Here is a 23,726-nt window from a genome sequence, read left to right on the forward strand (position 1 = left end):
TGGTAACACTGGACCTCAAGGCGGCATACCTGCATGTCCCAATCAGACAAAATTGCAGAAGATACCTCAGATTTCTTGCAGGTTCAACCCATTATCAATTTTCTGCATTGCCCTTTGGCTTATCTACTGCGCCCAGAGTATTCATGAAATGCCTGGCATCAGTAATTGCCTACTGCAGACTTCAAGGGATACAAATATACCCATATTTGGACGACTGCCTGATCCAAGTGGACAGCAAGCACATACTTCTGAAACATCTGGCTTTTGTAATAATGTTGTTGAATTCTCTGGGATACACAGTCAACAAAAAGAAATCAAGGCTAATACCCTCTCAGAAAATAATTTTCCTGGGTGCCAACTTGGACACAAACACCCAGATGGCCTACCTCACGCCAGAGAAACGGGGGCAACTAACTCAATACTTCAGAAAACTAGCAAGTTTCACCAGGCTGACTGCAAGGAAAATCCTGCAGGCTCTGGGATTCATGGCATCTTGCATCCTACTAATCCCACGTGCAAAGCTGCATATGAGGAAACTTCAATGGTACCTGAAAAACCTATGGTCTCAACACAGCCACAGTTTGGAAACAATATTACCACTAATTCCATGTCTTCAAAAGGAATTTCTGTGGTGGGCTCAAGCATGCCAAACAAACACAGGTCTCCCATTCTGCAAGCCTCAAGCAAATCAAGTCATCACAACAGACGCCTCGGACTACGCCTGGGGTGTGCACATGACAGATCGGTGCATTCAGGGCAAATGGTCCCAAAAAGAAAAGCACCTTCACATCAATCAAAAGGAAATGCTAGCAGTAATAAATGCTATTATAGCTTTCAAAGACCTTCTGCATCCAGGTCAACTATAGATAAGGACAGACAACACCACAGTAATATGGTACATAAACAAACAGGGAGGAACCCATTCATACCCCCTATGCAGGCTGGCCATGTCACTTTGGAACATGGCTCTGGAATTACAAATCGAACTTCAAGCACAGTACTTGCCAGGCAAGGAAAACACACTGGCAGACAACCTAAGCAGAAATATGACAGATCCACACGAATGGAAGTTGCATCCTCAAGTTTTTACAGAGATAATACAAGCATGGGGAAGGCCAGACATAGATCTCTTTGCCTCCCACAAAAATCACCAATTGACAAAATTCTGCTCAAGGACTTTTCATCCACAGGCCTGGAGAGTGGACGCTCTCTCTTTCAGTTGGACAACAATGACAGTTTATGCCTTTCCACCTCTTCCTCTGCTGCCCAAAATTCTATTAAAAACCAGAGCAGACAGCCCAAAGATGATTCTCATTGCTCCAGACTGGCCAAGACAGCACTGGTATCCACTCCTGAGGAGCCTGACACATTCTCCACCATGGACCCTGCCTCTAATGCCTCTTCTTCTGACTCAGCACAGCTTCAAAACTCTTCACAGTCAGCTGAAAACACACTCAGTCTGGCCGCATGGAAGATTTCTTAACATCACAACAGAACCTACTCTCCAAGGAGGTGCAGGATGTCATTTTGGAGGCCAGAAGGCCGTCTACTAGAAAAGCTTACTCCGCAAAATGGAAACGGTTTTGTGCCTGGAATGAGGAAAAAGGGCCAGAATCCTGGAAAACTGAATTTACCTCAAATATTACAGTATTTAGCTGAGCTGCTAAGCAGTGGACTTTCATTTTCTTCCATCAAAATCCATGCCTCAGCCATTTCTGCAGAATACAACACTGATCCACCTTTATTCTCTCACCCCCCCTCTTAAGACAGTTCCTCAGAGGGGCGAAGAACATAAAACCCCCAAGGAAACAACCAATACCTGCTTGGGACCTCAATTTCATTCTAGAAAAGCTGACCTTGTCTCCCTTTGAGCCAGCTGCCTCAACAGATTTGCAATATTTGTCCTGGAAAACAGCTTTCCTTCTGGCTATCACCTCAGCTCGCAGGGTATCGGAACTACAAGCCCTCATGGCTGTGCAGCCTTTTATCATCTTCCATCACGACAGAGTTTCCTTACGAACCAACCCATCCTTTATGCCAAAGGTGGTATCCAGGGTAGCTTTGAATCAGGCTATCCACTTACCGACCTTTTACCCATATCCTCAAAACAAAGGGGAGAGACTACTGCATTCCTTGGACATCCACAGACAGCTGCGTTATTATTTGGGCGGAACAAAACCTTTCAGAAAAACAGAACAGCTCTTTGTGTCCTATGCTATAGGAGCTCAAGGGAAGCCAATTTCCAAACAGACAATCTCAAAATGGATAGCCCACTGCATACGCTTTTGTTACTCTTTTCATGTTAAAACTGTACCTGCAGGCATCAGATCTCACTCCACAAGGGCCACAGCTACCTCTGCAGCTTTCCTCAGAGGAGTTCCCACCAAAGATATTTTGGAAGCAGCCACTTGGAGTTCTGTGCATACCTTCTCCAAGCACTACCACCTACCATTATACTCCAAAACTAGAGCAGGCTTTGCCACTGCAATCTTGCAGGGCATCCTGGTTCCTCCTAGTTCCACTTAGTGCCTACCACCCTTTTCTTAGCTTTGGGATTCTACCCATCTGTTATGACTGCAGCTGTATGCACGATGAACATAGTACAGTTTTGTACCTACCATAAATGTAGATGTTCGAGTGCTAATACAGCTGCAGTCCAGGTTTCCCTCCCTCCTTCCCCTCTTGGGACAGGCCTATTGGCTAACACCTCCTCATACAACCTGATTGGGGTATTCATTTATGGTGTATTTGATTGCAACTACTCTATTTTGATTATATTGCATTGCTTTATTATATAAATTTATGTATTGCCTTCCTTCTGGGGGCACCTGACATCTGGGGCAAGAAAAACTGAAGAAAATGGCGTTGGCTGGTTCCTTTATACCCCCTGTCGCACTGACGTCAGGGAAGAAGCGACGACAACTGACGCCGGACCTAGACTTTGGAATTCGGCCGACCGAGGACCCGCCTGATGGCAGGAGAACCCATCTGTTATGACTGCAGCTGTATTAACACTCGAACATCTACATTTATGGTAGGTACAAAACTGTACTTTTCCTTTGCTGTCAAAGGTGATTCAGAAAGCGCAATCCTTGAGAAGCAGAATGATTCTGATTGCTCCACACTGGCCTCGCCAAGTCTGGTTCCCTTTTCTTCAGCCATACATTGTGGACACTCCTTGGATTCTGGACCCTCAACCAGACTTACTGACACACATGTCGGGACAGTTCCACCCCTCCCCAATGACCCTCCGGCTGACAGCCTGGCTACTCCACTTCCGTCGTTAGTTAGACTTCATAAACTCTCACCAGAAGTGGTTCATATATTATTGTCCTCTCATCAGCCATCTACTAGGAAGATTTATTCTAGCAAATGGAAGAGGTTTTCTATCTGGACGCGTACCCGAGGCATTGATCCTTACACAGCTCCAATCGCTTCAGTCTTGGAGTTTTTGTCTATGCTTTTCCATCAGGGTTCTGCTTCAGCTACCATCAAAGTTCAATTGGCAGCGATCTCTAATTTTCAAGTCTCATAGACTATGTAAGGCTTTCCTGAAGGGTACTCTATTGCTCTGTCCCCCAGTTTCTGAACCAATCATGCCCTGGGATCTCAGTTTTGTTCTACAAGCCCTTACTTTGCCACCTTTCAAGCCTGCAGCTACCTGTGAATTGAATGAAATTCTTGACCTGGAAAACCACCTTCTTAACAGCAATCACTTCAGCAAGGCGAGTTTCAGAGATTCAAGTCCTCTCCATCAAACCTCCATACTTAATCTTCCATAAGGACAGGGTTTCTCTTATACCAGACCCTTCATTTCTTCCTAAAGTGACTTCCGTGTCTAATCTTAATCAATCCATTGAGTTGCCTGTGTTCTTTCCTTACTTTTCGAACAAGGCAGAATTTAGATTTCATCAGTTGGACGTACACAGACAATTACGCTTCTATCTGCACCAAACAAAAGATATCCGGAACTCTGATCAACTTTTTGTTTCCTTTTCGGAAAACAGAATGGGGTCCCCAGTCTCCAAAGTCACCCTATCCAGATGGATATCCAGCTGTATCTCTTTCATCTACCATGCAGGAGGAAAAGATCTGCCATTTCCGGTCAAGGCTCACTCTACTCGGGCTGTTTCGACATCTACAGCCTATCAAGCCAGATTGTCAATGGATGATATATGTGCTGCAGCTACTTGGGCTTCTCCTCACACATTTGTTTCTCATTACAAATTGGACGTAGTTTTTAGGGGCAGGTCATCCTTTGGCTCCACAGTTCTCAGGAGTATTTTCCTATGAGCCACCCAGGATGTAGGTGCTAGGGATGCTGTCCCACAGGTAAGAATGTAGGCGAGATAGGACTACATAACATCAAGAAGTTATGTACTCACCATAACATTCGATGTATGTAGTCCATCTCGCCTCACATTCTTACTTACCCTCCCACCTTCCCCCCTTCCTGGAGGATTTGGAGGTTAGGTTGTCCATCTACAGAGTCCCCTTACTTGGCTTATTCTTTCATCTGGATGTTGTGTATGCATGGGGTACGAATGAGTATTGCAGCAAACTAGATCTGGGGATATGGAGCAGTGCACCATGGGATACCTGCTTAGCCCAGCCAATAAAAGACTCTGAGCTAGAAAAGTCGGCTGAGTCGGAGCCGAACCCACGGGTAAGAATGTGAGGCGAGATGGAATACATACATCGAACGTTATGGTGAGTACATAACTTCTTGATTTTTTCCAAAGAGATGAGACCTTTCCTGCACCTCTGAAAAGCTCAGCATGCCTACATTCACTTTGGGTATATTATAATAAAAAACTATCATGCATATAACTCCAAGTAGACTCCAACTCAAGACCATAGTCTATCTGGTAGTGTTAACTGACCTTCCTCATAAGTATTTGTCACTTCCATCAAGTAGTATTTTTGCCTTTGCTCTAGTCACGTCTCAGTTTCTGGGAGTCTCCATTCCTTCCATCTTTTTGTGTCATTTTCATCTTACAAAAAAAGGAGGTTCCAGAAGATGGGAATCCATGAAAAACTCACTTTTTCTGGAACTAAAACACTCAACATTTTCCCAGGGGTCAAAACCAAATCCATGCCACAGATCAGTTGGTAAGCCAGTATTTCACCTATTTCTATACATCAGTATCCAAATTAAGTAGATCAGACTGGAGAGCATAAAATGAGAGTCATATTTGTCCCATAATGTATGAAATCTGCTAGCTGCTCTACTTGATCCCAGCTATCATCAGAGCCCTCCCCAGTATATCAGGAAGAAATCTTATGAAAACAGCTAGACTTGCTCCTCTGTGAAAGGAACCTGGGAAGCAGAAATTTACATGCACAGTTAAATAATAGGCCATCTTGCTGAGCAAGTCTAAAACTGGGTCCCATTACCCAAAAAGGTAATATCTCTTCCCCTTTTTATTAACTGCCCCAGAGGCTGTCCTCTGAAGATGAGCTTAGGCAGTCCTAGATGTATCCCTTTATGGGGAGGTCCTTTCCAAAACTTGATTGTGGATTTGCAAAGATGAAGGTGGGCAGCAAGTATAACCTGCCTTCAACACCTACTTCTTCCTCTGAACCAGCCAAGCCTTCACTTCACATTTTCAGTTTCATTCTAGTGCTTATTATGCAGTAATTGTACAAACAAGTGAAGAGTAACAAAGTAATGTATTGCAATAATAAAGAAAGAAAACAGCACAAGATATGCATAATTATTTAGTACAAATGTGCTCTGAGAACAAGACAAATTAAATTAGCAGTTAACTCGCAAACTAAGTACAGTAACTGTGTAATGTCCAAATAAGCCCTTCAGTAATTTCCAAATAAGTCCTTCATATGATGACAAGCCAGTAACTACTTCATGGGGAAAAAACACCACGGAAATATCCCCAATTCTAGGCCACCTTCCAGAAAAGATTGACCCAGGCTGCCAAGTCCATTTCCCACAGTAGGTGATTTATCCAAATCCAAAGTAAAAATCGCTGAAATCATCCTTACTTTTCCATATAGAACAAGATCTACAAATCACAAAGAAAATGGAGTACAGCAGAAGTAAGAGCAAAACTCCAGATTTAATTCCAAGAATGTGCACCTAAAACATACGGATGAGCGCTTTCACCATTACAGCTTCTTCAGATCCTTGTATAGAAATCACAATAGACCTCCCCTCATATAAGCAGCTCAATTAATCAGTTAAAAACAATGTTAGAAAATTTAAAGAACTCTCCCATATTTAAACATGCTAATGTAAAGTGAGACAAAATATAAAAACATACATAATTACCTAAAAACATGTAAATAAACATGCTGATAAGTGAATATTATTAATAAAATATATAATCAAAGACATATACAAATAAATAATGATTCATTTTATATTCCTGCGTTGTCTCAGCTTAGGTTTTATAGAAGCTCTGTCATTCAATCCATGCCCCCTGTCAGCTTTCAGACGGATGATCCAGTCAGTCTCCTTAGATTCAGTAAGATTCATAGTATCACCACCCCTCTTATTAACAACAATTATCTCTAAGACCCGGAACAAAAACGTATGATCATTATCATTGGAGGTTATATGTTTTGCTAAGGCATTGTGTAAAGTGCCCTTCCTCATGTGGTAAATATGCTCTCTCATTCTATCCCTTAACGGCCGATTAGTTTTACCAACATAAAAACTCGGGCATGCCTGGCAAGTAGCTAGATACACCACATTGGGTGTCATACAGTCTGCATCTGCCTTGATGGAAAAAGTGGTGTGTAAATCCGGGTGTATAAACACCTCACTGCTATCAATAAATGAACAAAAGTTGCAGTGACCACAGGGTTTAGTGTGACCAATGTTCCTCATAATCCTATCATGTCTGGGGTGACAAAGCAATGCTTTAGGTTGCTCTTATTCCAAAATAGAAAACTAGGTGTCTCCCGCACAATGCGTTTCAAGTCATCATCAACCAGGAGAATGTCCCAATGCTTGCTAATAATTTCCTTTAACTGATGTTGATCAGAAGTGTACAAAGTGGAAAATTTAATAGGTCTATTTACCATATGATCTCCAGCGGTTTGATCTTGGGTCCTGGGTCCAAAGTATGGTGCACCTGAGGTGGTGCGTGACATGCATGCTTCCTCCATGTATGGTATAATCTCACCATCCTTGTATCCCCGGGTCAGTAATCTATTTCTCAGACTATCTAATTTTGAGATGAAGCTCTGTTCAGTGGGGTTCAATCTCGAGGCTCTAATGGCCTGTCCTTTCATTATATTCTTAAAAACAAAGATCTACAAATGATTTAAACCAAGGTGTTTCAAAAATCATCAGAGAACTGCTCCATAGTAAATATATAGCTTGATAGCAGAAGCTTACTGCCGCAAGTAAATGGTCCCAAGTAAATCAGAACAAATAAAAATGACAGGAGTAGCAGACTTCATCCAGGAGAGGTGTAGTAGAATATAACATGATGACTAGATTCCTATCTTGGATCCCAAAAGTGCAGTTAGCTCCAGGCCACCAAGTCCAGTACCCAAAGCAATCATTTAGTTCATATCCAGTCCAGTCCCAGATTCAACCCTAGGACTGCAGACCTAGAAAACTGCAAAAGGCCACAGAGTTCAGCATAGCTACAGCACTTAACCAGAAACCACCCCGCGCATTCAAAGTTCTACCCAATAAATTGGGGAACAAAGAATCCTTGTAGTGAACTGAAAAAAAAATGTAACCAGCTAGGATATGATGCATCTTGTTGGAAGAGACTGAAAAATGCTGAAAAATATTAAAATGCTAAAAACAGAAGTGACTGCACAAGTCCAGCATGAAGCTGGTCAATGATCTATCCATAAAATGAAACTGACAGGGGAGTATGCAAGATGGTGTTGGTATGAGTGGTTATGTTGGCCTGCTGTTGCACTTAGCACAAAAAGTGGTGCGACTGTAACTCTGAAGTATGAAGCTCATTAAACTGATTTCCAACTAGCATGCAAATACATTTGCATACTTATGGGCATTTTTACTTACTGCAGTGCTGTATTTTAACAAAATTCATTGTGCTTATAATACTTACTAGCAGTGGCCAGGGAAGTTAGTCTTCTTCTTCTTTTGGTTTTTCCCAGTTAGGGGTGCAGGGAAGTTAGTATACTTGTAAATATTCAACACACATGTCAACAGTAATAGGTGTACTGTGAAAAACACAGAGTTGGAGGGAATGCATTCCTTACTTGGTAAATTGCAGCATGTCATCTTTAAAAAACATATTGGAGAGTAGTGACTGTATCAAATTATAATCAGGAAACAATTGTATAGAAAGTCGATTATATGTCAACAATAGACACCCTTGTAAATACTTTATTTTGGCTTTAATGCTGATATCTGTTTACTGCTTTTAGCTAACCTGTTTAAATAATTTGTAAATACTTCACTGTCATAACCTGTATACGTTTTTCTTTTTTCTTATTTTTTTTTTTTGAAAATGAATAAAAATATTTTCAAAAATGAAAAATACAGTGAAAAACAAGATGGTTACAGCTCACATCATTTATTAAAGTACAAAAAGTAAGCAGTTTGAATTCCCAAGGTTTCCTCTTTTTTTCCATCAGGTGGGATAAAACATCAAAAGAAGATGAGATCTGATTATCTGCAAGAGGAATGTCAGATAAGTGCGCATTTGGAGAAAGGAGAGCAGTATAATAATAATAATAATTAATTAAAGATTTTGCAATTTAGAAATGCAGGCCTCCATTATGACTGAGAGTAGTATTGACAGTTTCATGGGCACCCATTTAACTTTGCCATATCTAGCAGCATTTATTTGTGACTGCCTTAAACAAAGAATTGTCTCCCTTCTATGTAATTTGCAAGTTGGTATTGAAGAGATTTAAATGTCACCACAAGGACCATTTAGTGCATGGAAGGATGAAGATGCGTCTGTGGTCCACAATGTCACCACAAGGACCATTTAGTGCATGGAAGGATGAAGATGCGTCTGTGGTCCATGTGACTTGTGTTTGGTTAACAGTGAGGTAGGGAAACTGGACATGCCTAACTTGGGAGGAGGGAGAATAAGGGGCAGTCCTTCATTAAGGTTTCTGACGGAGCTCAGAAGTAGAACCAGGGTTTGGAGATGACAGAGAGCAGAGTAGGTGGGCATGGAGCAGAAGCACATGCTCAAGCCACTCCTTAGATCCCACCAAGTCTGGTGGAATGCTGGGGGAGAGAATTAGGGCTAAGGAAAAAGCCCGCTACTTCAGAATGATAGCACTCTCATGGTAGTGCAGCCTTTGCCACCATGTTCAAGTAATCCCAAAATAAAGAAGCCAGTGTCATCAGCCTAGGATAATGAATGGGTTCATTGAGAGCCCCCAGAGGAAGGATTGATGGTCAAGAAAAGAGCCTGAATTAAAAATAACACAAAAAATATCAGTGTAATGCTAAGACTTGTACTTCTTTGAATATTGAAAAAGTGTCCGTCTCTCCTGGAAGACTGACATTATCTCTTCTACGTGTATATAATTCCACCCCCCCCCCATGTTTCATGTATATCTACCCCTTTTTTCCTAGTCTGACGCCTACTGTCCCAACTGTATTTCACTAATAACTCTTTTTCCTCTGTCTGATAATACATTATATCATTTATATTCCCCCCCCTTTTTCATACCTTACTCTGTATTTGCATCTGTTATCAGGTATACCTCTCCCTTTTGCCTGTGTTTCTCCAGTCTTGTATCTACTTACCCAAGTGTATCTGTTCTAATAGTGACATCCTCAAACTTCTTGTATCCATCTCTTATAGGTCTTCCCAAGACAAGTTACCAGTGAGGTATTTCTCACTTTACATGTCAGCCTTCTTTAGTAGTACAAATATCTGATCCTGCTTGTGCACACCCCACTTTAAATGACACAAAGATTATAACTTTATAGCTATTAATTTTCTGTTAATGGACAAATGTCATATTGATCAAATGTTACACATATTTTGTCAGACTGATTTTGCTGTTGCTAGATCTTTGTTTCTGTATTTATTTGTAGCCACCTGGCATCCGTTGAACGTGGGCAACATTTGCTCATTCGGACTTTCACTGTTATCAGTCAATCAATAAATAAAAAGATACTGCCAAGAATAAGTCAGCTAGATGTAGTCACACTAAAATCTATAAAATAATCTCTCATTTGATTTTAGTATAGATTAAGAAGGTATCATATAATAACCAGGGGTTTAGGGGAAGACTAGCCTAACAGCAAACTTGATGTGGCTCCCCAGGAAGTTTTGAACTTAAAAAGCTGTACCCTTTGTTTTTGATAGAGCCCACAGGACTCTGCACTCCACCCTCTCCTTAGAGTAAGCCACCTAGCCTCATATTTGTAAAACTGCTTTAACATGGTGTTTAATGTAACACTGATACAGCAGAAGAGCCTTTCTTATCAGCTCCCTTCAAACATCAAAAAAAGAAACAAGTCTTGGAGACTTCAGTGTATATTAGAAAACAATGCAACACAACTCCCTCAGTAAAGCTTTCAACTCCTCTGCAGTCTGGCTAAATGTAACAGTCCAAGCTCTGCCATTGACTAGATACTCACCAACACTCCAAATGAAATGCTGTCCTCCGGTTCCCTCCCTAATATTCTATGTGACCATTTGTCTACTTACATCTTTATCGGAGTGTAAAGCTTACCCCCTGCAACCTTAGCTCATTCCTTAAAGAGGATTTCATTGCTAGCTTAAATTCTGTTAACTGGAGAATTCTGCAATCTTTCCCACTAGATGATACTCTAAAATTATATAATTACACATTCACATGCCCCTGTTTGGACCAAAAAGAGTAAAGAATATTCCAGTACCCTTTTTACCCAGAGAAACAAAACAAAAACATGAAACAAAGAGACATGGTCTGGAAAGTATTGATTAAGACCAAACTCAGTTCTCCTTCCATCCCAACAAGCACCTCAGAAACTGATCAACTTGTTTAATTAGATCATCCAAAAAAATCAGGAAGAACTAGCTAACCTCCCCTTAATTTTAACAATCCCATTGATAGTATTGCTTCCAAATTTGATGTTAACATTATACAAATTGTGGCCTCCCTCCTAGCACCAGTAACACTTGACTGCCACCAGAATCATTTCTGCCTGTAACCCGTCCTGCAACATTCTCCCACCAGAATAACTTCAGCCTGTAACCCGTCCTGCTATATTCTCCCACCAGAATCACTTCAGCCTGACTTGGCTTACAACATTCTTCCACCAGAATCACTTGAGCCTGGAACCCGTCTTACAATATTCTGCCACCAGAATCACTTGAGCCTGGAACCTGTCCTACAACTTTCTCCCGCCTGAATCATTTGAGCCTGGAACCTGTCCTACAACATTCTCCTGTCAGATTCACTCGAGCCTGGAACCTGTCCTACAACATTCTCCCAGCAGATTCACTTGAGCCTGGAACCTGTCCTACAACATTCTCCCACCAGATTCACTCGAGCTTGGAACCTGTACTACAACATTCTCCCACCAGAATCATTCGAGAATGGAACGTGTCTTACAACATTCTCACGTCAGAAACACTTAAGCTTGCAACCTGTCCTACAGCATTCTCCCGCCAGAATCACTTCAGCCTGGAACCTGTCCTACAACATTCTCCCGCCAGAATCATTTCAGCCTGGAACCTGTCCTACAACATTCTCCCACCAGAATCATTTCATCCTGGAACCTGTCCTACAGCATTCTCTCGCTAGAATCACTTCTGCCTGGAACCTATCCTACAACATTCTTCCTTCAGAATCACATCAGCCTGGAACCTGTCCTACCACATTCTCCCGCCAGAATCACTTCAGCCTGGAACCTGTCCTACCACATCCCTCAAACCAGCCTCCATCACTATTATCAGAAAACATCTACAGCTTAGAACAGCCCTTGAAAGTCTGCCATCTGAATACATCAAAATCACAGCCCATATCTTGGTTTACCCCATCTCTGTTTTAGTAAGTTGCTCCATCACAAAACCTGTCACTCTCATCTGGAAAAAAATTAAATTATGCTTCTACAGATAAGAGGCCCTTCTACCATTATGTGCAAATTGTTGACCAATAACCCATACTATCCCCTCTGTCCAAGGCCATGGAAAAACACATTCACTTCTAGATACATGAGTGCATCACCACAAACAGCCTACTTTTCTCCACAGTGGTTTCCAGCTACATCATTATACTACAACAGGTCTCGTAAATTTCATCACCATTGTTAATAATAATGGAAACAAAGGTTACTTAGTGCTAGCAGTATTCCTAGACCTGATAAAAGCACTTGACACTGTATTACACCAAAAGCTAATTCACAGTATGTCATGCTTAGGCCTAAATGAGCCTAGTCCCAGTTTAAAAGCACCTCATGAAAGACTTCAGACGGTAAGATGACACATTTCCTTTCTTCCTGTACATACTAGCATACCCTAGGGGCTGTATCCTCATCCTCGCATTCCTTAATACATTTACCAATAGCTGCCATACTGCAAGGAAACAAACAAACTTAATTCAGTATGCTGATGATTCTACTCTTATCTGTATAACCAAAAGTTTAACAGGCCTACAAGAACTAATGCAAAATTTCCTCTCTACCATAGAGTCAAGGCTAACTCACAACCCCTACTAAAACCCAGCAAAGCCAAACTAGTGCTTTTCTTGCCTAAACAATTATGAGAACAAAAACTAATCTTCAATGTAATTTCCTCAAACCATACAAAAATTGAGATTGTAAATCAAACTAAACTCTTAAGAATTATCATAGACAATGACATGAAACTTGACTTCCACGTAAAAAGAGCAAAAAAAAGCACAAACAGCGCAAAATAAACAGGCACACACTCTACCATGTTGAACCTTACTTAACTGAATATGCTAGGAAAGCCACTGCCTCTACCCTTCTCCTTCCAAACTACCTTTACGCTGTTCCGGTACTTGTTAACCTCCAAATCACACAATTAGACATGCTTGAAAGTGTCATAACAAAGTAGCCAAGTTTGCAACTAACATTCCGTACGAAACCTGTCATTACTCTGCCCTGAAATATCTAGACCAGACAGAATTCCCACACTTCCTAAATTCATCAGCCACTGTCCACGTTTTAATATTCTGCCCCGAGAAGTGTTCCTCTCTTAGCAATATCCTTCAACCATACTCCCCACAGTGAACACTTCGCTCCTCAGACAAACTAGTCTTACTGCCAGCTATGTTCAGTAATACTGCAGGTGACCCACTCTACTGCTGTCATGTTGCCAAAGCATGGAACACAATTATCCACTCTGTAAAACAACTCAGCAACCATAAATCGTTAAAGTATCACCTGAAAGAACACCTTAAGGAATCAAAGCTATGCTCATATTGCTTTCCTGGCTAAACACTACTCTGACCTTACACATAATATACTGCTTACATTTTTTTCTCTTACTTTCTCACACACACACCTACTAAATTATTCTCCTCATACTGCTCTCTGCTGATTTCAGTTATCCAAGTTCTCAAACCATGCCGTAATCTGTGTCAGCCCAATCTGAGTTTTGTTTAATGTATGTAGTATTTTCTCATTGTATTCTCTATGCTGAATGCTGCACTTTTTTTCTAAATTGTGCTGTTTATGCTGTCATTTTATATTTGTATGTTGAGCATTGTACTCTTGCTGAGATTTTACATATATCTTGTTTTGTACTGCGACTATTATAATATGTATAATGGAGTTTTTCTCCCTGGTACACCACTAAAAAGGGTTTCACACGAAGTTGGAATTTCCTGGTAAACAAAGGCAGGTAAATAAATAAAATGGCATTTCTGCATACTGTGTCTTGCTCATGGAAGGTCGTTGATTTTAAAGCTTTGAATACTGAACAGTTCTCACAGATTTGTAGCAGTATTTTTAACTGAATATGTGTGTCTTGATAGGCATTATGTTATATAGCATTACTATTTTTATGGTTGTGATTTCTAGACTACTTATTTTAATTTTAATAGTTGTAATTTCCAAATAAGTGTTGTAATGTGGGTTAGATGTAGCTGTTTATTTTCCCTTCTTCAGATTGGGTACTGGAAGGCATTATTGTGACAAGCATTTATTAGTAAGAGTTTGAAGTGTTCCTATTTTTGTGATGGTTATGTGATATCAAGTTACTAGCAAGTCAACAGCTTGTGTCTTTTGGCTTTTTCCCGGTTAGGGATCGCCACAGCGGAACTCCAGTCCGCTAATGATTGGTAGTGGATTTTTACGTACCGGGTTATCAGCCCTGACGCACAACCTTCAACGAAAGGCACGCCCCATTCACGTATGCCTCCACACAGAAGACGCTCTAGCTGAGAATCGAACGGGACAACGTCTTGCTATGAGGCGACAACGCTACCACAGCACCACCACCGCAGTACTAGCAAGTCAACAGCTACTGTGGCATTATTATAGAAGAATTTGTATCAAGTAGGACTCTCATATTGTTACACCTTTGTTCACAGTTTGGCGCTCCCCACTAAAAGTACATACTCACTAGAATTACATCTGAGCTTTTTTGGCCTGATGAATGTTGACAAAGCTACTTGAACTGCCTGTTTCATACTCATGTTTCCATCTGAGGAGAGTCATGAGTTAATTTACCTTATAAACTGCCTGCTCCCCTTAAGCATTGCACAGTTAACCATGGTAATTGACTCCCAGTCTGTAGATAAGAAAGAAATCTGTATTAGTCCTTAAACAGTAATGAGGCATGAGGAACAAATTGATAACTTGAAAAACTTAAAGAAAATACCTTATGGTCTGTATAGTTTGTGATGCTTGTTTATGTTGTGGCTGAAGCATGTCTGCTGCTGTTGGCAGTACTGAAGATAAGCTACTATCTTATTGGTAGGGTGTACTCTGCTGTGTCACTGAGACATTTTAATGACTTTTGGCTTTTAATGCCTGGTGATTACAATTAGAGAACTTTATTGTCCCAGTATGGCATATTTTACTCTGGGCACCAGATGGTTGCTGGTAAGCTATACTATATGAAGTTCAACACTAATATGTGAGCACTGTTCATACAGCTTTATTAGTGATATTCTTATTTACTATCAAAGTATGAGCAAGTGCAGTGCCATTACAGTGGGCAATAATTGTCAATTCCTGTAGAATTAAATGAATAGTATATCTATGCAACAGTTCCTTATAGAATGAAATAAGCCTTGTATATGTTCAGCTCCTTTGTGTAATAAGTAACATCTAGTCAAGTGGCAGATACTTTAGTGTACCCATAATATCCTAATGGTGGAAGCCCAACACGTTTTACTTTCTAGGAGCATTGTGCTTGTAATATTTGCTAAACAGGTGATGTCTGCATAAATTATTCACTAGTTTTAATGCCTAGTACCATATCCATGTTAAGCATTTTATATTTGTAATATATATTCTGAATATGCAATATATATATTTCTGAAGTAAAAAAAAACAATACCCAAGGTCTGTGGCTGACTAAATTTGTAGATTATTGCAAGCTAGAAGCAGTCATTGAATCCCCAAATGACTTGGCCATCCTGCAGGAAGTTTTGTCCCAAATAAATAACTGGTGCCAAAGTCGTGGACTGGACTCTAATGCCAAAAAGTTCATTATTGCATCCTTTGGGAAGTTATGTACCCCAGGGAACTACCACGTTAACAACATACCCTTAAGAGTTGACCCAGATATTTAGGATTTGGGAACATATGTGGATAGTCACCTAACTTTTGACCAACATGTATCAGTTGTTGTAAGAAAGCCCTTCAATGTAGCACAGCTTATAAACAAAGGGATTGTGACTAGATCTGGGGATGTCATTCCCCCCCTTTGCTCATCCCTCATTAGGCCAATTGTTGAGTATAATTCCCTCTATGGTACATATCTGTCCTGACTCATGCAACAGCTGGAACAGCCTAAACAACATGTCCTACATGAACTGACTTAGACAGAGTCAGCTCCTGAATGCTTTATCTTATGCATGGGTCCCCTCAAATTATCGATAGTGTGATCCCAGTTATTCTCATTGGGGTATATGTAATTATTGACCGTGGGATGAGAAAGGCCAGTCTCTTTGTGGAATAGGTTAATTTGAACACAAAAAGGGAAATTGGCTAGGTTTAAAATGGCCCATAAGTGCAGCTAGCTTAGTAATTACCTATGAACCTGCATGCAGTAGTTTATTATTTAATACAAACTACTTGTTTATCTTACCCTTCAGCAATGACTAGCATTATTCTAATCATATAGCTGTAATTTTGCTTTCTCATAGAGTGGAATATCAATACTAAAAGTGTGTATTCTTGCCAACATGGTGGCATAGTGGGAAAAAGCCCTGACTACAGCCGAGGTCACTCAAGTTTGATCAGCAGCTCAGATGTCTGTGACACTGATAGGGAAGGATGGACATGCCCATCCTGGGGGGGGCACATGCACTTGGCTGCACTTTGCAGTTGATCTGTGGAAGAGGTTGACATGCCAAAGAAGCATGATCATAAGGGAAGTTAGCAAGAGGCATTGGCTGAGTCGCTGAAGAGACGAGCCAGTAAATCAGCACATCCCCATTGCGTGTCTGTTACAGACATTGACAGGTGTGCTTGGGGGGGTGTGCAATACTAGTTTATTGTTCAGATTATATGGAAGAAAGTATGCTTACTGTTGGTATATGCTGTTTGTTCTTATTAAGTTTTAGCAGTAAAGCCAATATTTGTGATAGCTGAACTATGTATCCCTTCCTGGAATTTACAGTTGTATTCAGATGGTAGCTAAAAGGAATATCTTCTGGCAAATTGTTATAGTAGCAGAATTCGTTCTCTCCAAATACTAAACCAGAGCAGCAGTATGTAACATTTGAATTCATTTCAGCAGTACGTTATCTTCTGCTGTAAAGGGGAAAAGAATGTTGCATAGAAACTGAATGCACTACTGCTTTTAAAGAGTTGGAAATGCAGACAATCAATGATATTTTATTGTGCTGTGGTAGCAACTAGGAAAACAAAGCTTGAGTTTACATCTGCTGCCTTGGACTTCCCCCAAAGATGTTGGCTTCTTTGATTCTGTGCTATGTTATGTTTCCAGAAAAGGTGACCCACTGAAGTGTTTGAAATTTGTATGGTGGTGACAGGTTACTTGTCGCTTAAAGCTAAAGATATTTGGCAGTTGTCTAGTAAGGGAAGGAGTATTCTTGCCATGTCCCATCTTAATTGTTTGCTTCTTTTCTTAGAAACTTCAGGTAACATCTTGGCATCCCAGTGCTATTGTAATTTCCCTTGGATGTCAGGCCTTCATTCTACATTCACATAGTTCATCTTTACATGCTGTTTTGGAGTAGTTAGTGCCTCAGTGATTGAAGGAATCTTGGTACTGCCTGAATGTGGATTTCCCTTTGGGAAATTTAGCCTTGTTGGCCAACAGGGAGAAGAACCTGCATGTGGTATATCAAGCTCATGGGAAAGACTATTATGATTACTTGTGGCAGTGGGCATTTGGTGAGTGTGAGGTGCCTAACAAGTCTGAGGGCTTTTGTTTCTTTTAATTATGGAGGGCTGTCCAGTGATGCCATAAACATGTATGCACACATTTTGTTGTCACATGTACCTTGGTGGATTGTGTGCTTCCTAGTAGTTTCCTCTGAATGTACCAGCCTGGAAAAGGGAATTTTCTGTTTGATCGTTGCGTCTTTCCACTGGGTGCATCACTCTCTCACAACTCTTGCTTGTTAGCAAGCCCAGGTTCCTAGTTTTGTGTATGAAAATGTGACTGTTGTGTAAGCAAGCTGAGACAAGTCTGCACTTCCAGCATTTTTCATTAGCCAATTAAAATGCAACATTAATATCAATTGCTTAATTTCAGTGATGGCTCTAATGTAGGTAATATGATGGACTCTGTTATGAACGTTTCCTGATGTTCAGACTTTTTTTGTTAAGCTCAGTGATATCTCATTTTGATGGAGTATTTGAATGGGGGTATATACTAAATGTGCTGTGCTTGTTGATGTGCTCCAGTTTGAGTTTCATTTAAGATGAAGTGTGAGCAGATTCTTAGTAGCCACAACTTGTTTACTTCTACTGGCTGTTTTTAGAAAATGTGAGTAAAACACAAAAAGAAGGCAGATTTGCTTGCAATGTTATCATCTCACAGTAAAGATACAGTAATATGCTGATATATCAGCAACATTTTTTCACTCAAATGTTTTGACAGTCCTACTGTAAGTGGGAGGAGTTATGTGGTGGTTGATATACACATTTTTTACTAATTATGTAACCAGATTTTTTCAGTTAGATGTGCCTACTTTTCAGAAGTATTTGCACCCATTTTCGATGTCTGAAGATAGAGAGGCATGGCCCAGTGTTGACTGGTAAAGCAGTTTCTGAATGGGATTCCGTATTTATGACCTTTGGCAAAGAATTCATCTCTACCTTGAGACTTGATAGTTATGATTAACAAGTTGTTACATCTGCACTTTGAACTGATAGGTTCAGCAAACCTGAAGCATGTGTCATAAAAGATGCAGTTCTTGATGGTGAGATATCAGACCTTTAGGCTGTTAAACACAAATATCCTTGCCACGTTTTCCACACAGACCTAGTGTTCCTTACTGTGACTTATCACATCCTTAAAAGTGTCTGTGTGCTGTCATGCAATCAGTCGATTCAACTTTTAGCCATTTGCCCAGATGTTGAAAGTGGTGGGATTGCATGCTCTATGTAGTGGGCGGATGTAATCAGTTATGGTTTTATTTCTGTAAGTAACCAGATGTATTCCTCCTTTGCTACTAGAGGAATGTTGTTGCTATTGCAAAGCATACCTCTCAAGTGTACAGATTTTCACAGAATGCCCAGATTTTTGCCTTAGATTTTTTGTCCATTTTTCATAAAATTGTAGTTTTCTGGCAAATTAGTGGCAAATCATTAAAGATTGAAGTTAGAAAATAATGATAGACATTTGAGATTTAGACTTCATACCCTTCAGAAAATTCATGCTAATGCAAAACCTGTTAAATCTATCCACTTTCTAAGTCTGTAAGTGCAGTATTTCAAAATTGTCCCTATTTGAACCACTTTTTTATGGCTTTGTCCAGACTTCTTACTCTAAGAGGTTGAGAGGTATATTTGGATAGCAAGCTGTATTGTCATTTGTCACCCAGTGGCTGTCTCTAGTTCTTGTTTTAGGAATGTGTCCACATCGGACATTTGTGCTATAGTAGATTGTCATCTCATCAAATCCCTCAGCCATTGAAGCCGAAACTGATTAAGAAAACATAAATCAAAATGCAAAATAAGAAACTACTTAAGTCAAGAAACACTTTAAATTGTCATACATCTCACCACAAAGAGAAACGTGAAGCAAGTAACATCTCAATGGGTGTTTTTTTTTTTTGCAGGCAGGGCTATATCCCCTACTTCCTCCAGACACCCCCTTGCTGTATTCTAACTGTACAGATAAACAGTTGTGGGGTGGTCAGCAAATTCATAAACTGTGTTATTTCAGAGTAACAGTTTATTTTAACACAAAGGACAGGTTACACTTCAGTGCTGAAATACTTCAAAATAAGTGACTTTTGCTGAGTTGTCATTCCTTCCAAGGAATTTGAATAGATTGCCATCATCAAAAATCACATGCTCCTTGCTACAGCTCTCTGGTCATCTCCATTACAGAAGTATAGCTTCCTTTTCTTGAGACCTGCCTTCTGTCTTTCCACCTCATGCTACTGCTTTCAAGTTTTGATGCAGTGTTTGGGTGTTTACAGATGCACTCCTTCCACTGTATAGGAAGCCTGTGAATGAAACTCATAGTGCCAGGAGTTCCCTTACTGTTTAACCTTTAAGCAACTTCGGAAGTTGGTACTTTATTTTTGTCCTCCTTTATGGAATATTTCAGAAAACACATTGCAGAAGCAAAACATCCTGTAATTAAATGTTCACATATATTTTAAATACTGAGCTTTTATGTAGCTAAATCCCATTGTTTGAGTGGAAGATTAAGAGATGTTGATCCCAGAGTCCTGCACACTTTTTGACCACAATACCGAATCACCATATATTAGCCTGAGAGGCCATGCATGTCCTAGGTGTGGGAGCAAAGGATAAAAAGAAGATTCCCAAGAGAAGGCACGAGAAGGCCATATGCAAATTCTGCCAAATAAAGAGCAATCCTCTCGAAGATCAGCTGATGCGGTCGGTATTCACAAATGCATTACATTGGCCCCCTGATATCTATCATGCAATACTGCATGTAATGAATTATATATTTAGCAAGCAAGCTGATACACTCATCTATGTAGTCCCTGTTTTCCATTACAAGAGTCCATGCTACAAAAACTAGACTTGGTCAGTATTACAGTGCCTCTTTACCCTTCTTAAGTATTTTAGACATTTTGCTTCATCTGCATACAAGAGCTAGATCTGAATTTGTTAATATACTGTAATGATAGATATCTGTGTGAGTGTTCTTAAACAACAGCTGCACCGTATGTGATGTTGGATCTCATTTTCTGCATGTGCATTACTGAATGTGACTTAGCATTACATTTGAAATCATTAGGGACATGGAAAAGAGGCTTATTTTATGATACTGTTTCTTTACCTAGTAAAATATACATATGAACAGAAAACTAATTTAAAGGCTGTATAGCTGTGCTTGATACCATGAACAATGAATTTTCCAAGACATACTATTTTATTACTGCTTTTAAGAGCTTTAAACTGCCACTTTAGTTCAGCAGCAAATCTCTGGACACAGAACACTAGCAAAACACAGATTTTAATGCGATATATTTAGTGTCATTTCATTAATTCCTTTCCCTTTTTGGCATTTAAGTCTTACTTAATGTTGACAGATGCTCCAAACTCCCTCACAGCTTGAGAGAGAAAGAAAAAAAAAATTAATTCCCCTGAAACACCGGAGAGAAATGATGGCACATTGTCACCTGTGATGTTGCTGCTTATGTTGCTTCACCATCACCCTTGTTCTCACATTGCCAGTGTTTTGGGCTTGCTCTGCAACTTGGAATTCGAACTAAACATTTGCAGAATTACTCAGACTTCTGTGTGTCAACCCTGTGCACTGCTGAAATGTGTTTGCATTTTTTGTACTGTGTACCTCTTCCTCTATTTAGATGATAATATCCATTCACAGATGTCATTAGGCTATTAAAACACTTGAAATATTGTATAGATTGATATAGGACAGTAAACAATAATTTGTTTTGTCTACATCATCTTAGTTTGCAGACGTTGCATATTCAGGGGAAGATCTGTGCCTTTATAAATAAAAAAAAATCTGTTGAATAGCTGCTGACAGAAATGTGAAAAATATTTTATCTGATGAAGATGTAGTTGACCAGACAGTAGAACTTAAATTATTTTTCCTGTCTTTCAGGACTGTGGAAAAGAGCTAAATGATGAAGAAGGCCATCGGTGCTATCCACTTAATGGACATTTGCTGTGCCACACCTGTCACCTTAAGCACCTTGAGGGTGGCACAGTGCCAACAGGTGCCTTCAGAATTACTAAGCCCTGTACCTAAACTGTCCAACATCATGATGAACCATGCTAAAGAATCAGGACATCTCCATTTTGGGGGTTAGCCTTGAGTCTGCAATGGAGACTGCTTCATTTTGTCAGTGTATTGTGACATTGACCAACAGAGACTGGATAACAGCTGAATCTTGCTGCGGTGAAAGGTGTTTCTCTCAGTGCCTTACCTCAAAAAAGTCATTGGTTTACTTCACAGAAAAAATACTGTTTCAGATCAGTAATTAATCTGTCTGGTTTTGTTTACTGTATAATAAATAAATTGATGCTTCTTATGATCTTCCGTTTGTTGATACTATGCTGCCCATATTTAATTTAACTTTATTTAGCTCTAGTTTATTTGCACACCAGTTGTAGGGAAGTGGTAATTGAATGGCTTTTGGTAGATTTCTTCCTGTAAGACAGGAGAAGGTGTGGGCCTCTCTTCATATTTAATGGACACTTGCAGGCCATGGAGCTGCTACACTGAAAACTTAATAGTGTGTGTCCATGATGGCAATCTGTAAGTCAAAGGATAAATGTGTCATCACAATCTGATGCCAGGCATTTCTTCTGTGCATGTAAGGGTGGAGACTTAGAATGGATCTGAACTTCTCAATTATGAAACTGAATTGCTCTCAGAGAGCATCTGTAGTCAGTAAAGTTTTCAGTTAGCTTTATGATCCAGGGACACCCTGTGGTTTTCTGACTGCTTGTACCTGGTTAGCTTTGAACATAGTCAGTAAGCTAGTAGCCAGCTTTCTTTTCCATTTCTGAACATTTAATGTGCTGAATGTTGATGATGGGAAGGAGCAAGGCAATAATAAATATGTTTGTGGCAATCTTGAATTTGCAACTCCCACATCAGCTGTACATAGAATGTTAACTGTCCCAGTTTTCTGACATTATCCGCAAAATTTGCATCATTAGATCAGTGTTGCAATAGCATATAGCTGTATGGTAAGTATCCTGCAAAGGATGTTAGACATTCGGCCAGTCTGCTAATGCTTTGGGCACCTTTCGCATGTATCAGACCTCCACTTTAGCATGCAAGTATCCTAGTGTAAGGAGGACACATGGATTCACATGAATGAGAGTAGACAGTTGTGGAACATAATCAAGGCTTTCATCTTAGAGTCTGAGACCACTTCCTCAGAGGAAGGAGATCTCTTCCTTTTTATCTGAGTAGATACTGGAGTGGAAGACTGAAAAATATGTATTGCTTGAGCCAAGATCTGCTAGTCTTCTTGGAGGTCCTTCTGACATGAGGGAACAGAGAGGGGGGACAGATGTTTAGTCTTCTGGTACTTTTTCTTTGGGGTCTGTAGGCTGATAGTTTTTGAGATGGAATCCGACATCCTGACATCCATCAATGGTCCAGCAACTTCCTCCCTTACCAGAACGTAAACTATTCCCTCATCCTTGGGACATGGTTCTTCCCTCTTTGTAAAGGTGTTGAAGTCTGGACTGATGAGACATGTTCTGTTCCCTTGCCTTAATAGCATCCCATGGAGCATCACCAGAGGGACCAAGTAAATTTAACTGATGGTCTAAAGGTTCTGAATCTACATCGGCAGAACTGTCCACCCCAGACTACTACAGAAAGGCTGACAAAAGAGTCTGTTCAGAAACCACTTTTGACTTTTTTGCTTTCTTTATCTGAGGTGGAGATCATTGGAAGAATTTGATTTGAATCAGAAGCCATTGCCATGAGTACCAATACCTTCAGGTGCCTGGTTTCAAAAAATCATAAGGAATTGAGCCTACTGCTAATGGTTTTAGGTATAAAGGATAAGCAGATGTCACAAGAGCTGATGTTGTGCCACTTTCCCAAACAAAAACATTTAGGCCATGTGGGCATTCTTATAAGCTATCTGCCTTTCACATGGACATTTCCCTTTAGTGACCAACATGTTGTAAGTCAACACCACTTTTCACCGAACAAGAAAGGAGTGTTCCAAACAGTTTCTCATCTGCTTAAAAAAACTTTAGCTGAAAGTAGACTGCCAGTACTAAAGCTGCAAAGAAAACAAGATGTGTAAGTGAACCAATGACCAGAAAGTTCTGAATTTTGGCAGCCATACATCATCATATAATGGCATACTTGCATGCTGAACAGGCTGTGCAGTGGATGAGGAAAGCTCCTAAAGCTTTAGCAGACTGTCTTTGGGCATCTGATGTCCTTGGTAGAATACGTCCCACATAGTTAAATGCTACTGCTGTATTG

General features: G+C 40.2%; 1 protein-coding gene across 2 annotated transcripts in view; it reads left to right on the forward strand.

Annotated features, from left to right (window-relative positions):
- Nucleotides 1-21,798, forward strand: part of LIMD1 (LIM domain containing 1) — a 516,411-nt gene extending 494,613 nt beyond the window's left edge. For both annotated transcript variants that reach the window (XM_044064671.1, XM_044064672.1), the window contains one exon: nt 21,366-21,798. In XM_044064671.1, coding sequence (XP_043920606.1) covers nt 21,366-21,512 — 147 coding nt within the window. In that variant the 3' untranslated portion in view covers nt 21,513-21,798. The remainder of the gene's footprint in view (nt 1-21,365) is intronic.
- The last annotated feature ends 1,928 nt before the right edge of the window (nt 21,799-23,726 follow it).

Source organism: Protopterus annectens, chromosome 3.part0 (assembly GCF_019279795.1).
Source record: "Protopterus annectens isolate FY-2018-M chromosome 3.part0, PAN1.0, whole genome shotgun sequence".
Lineage (NCBI taxonomy): Eukaryota > Metazoa > Chordata > Ceratodontiformes > Protopteridae > Protopterus > Protopterus annectens.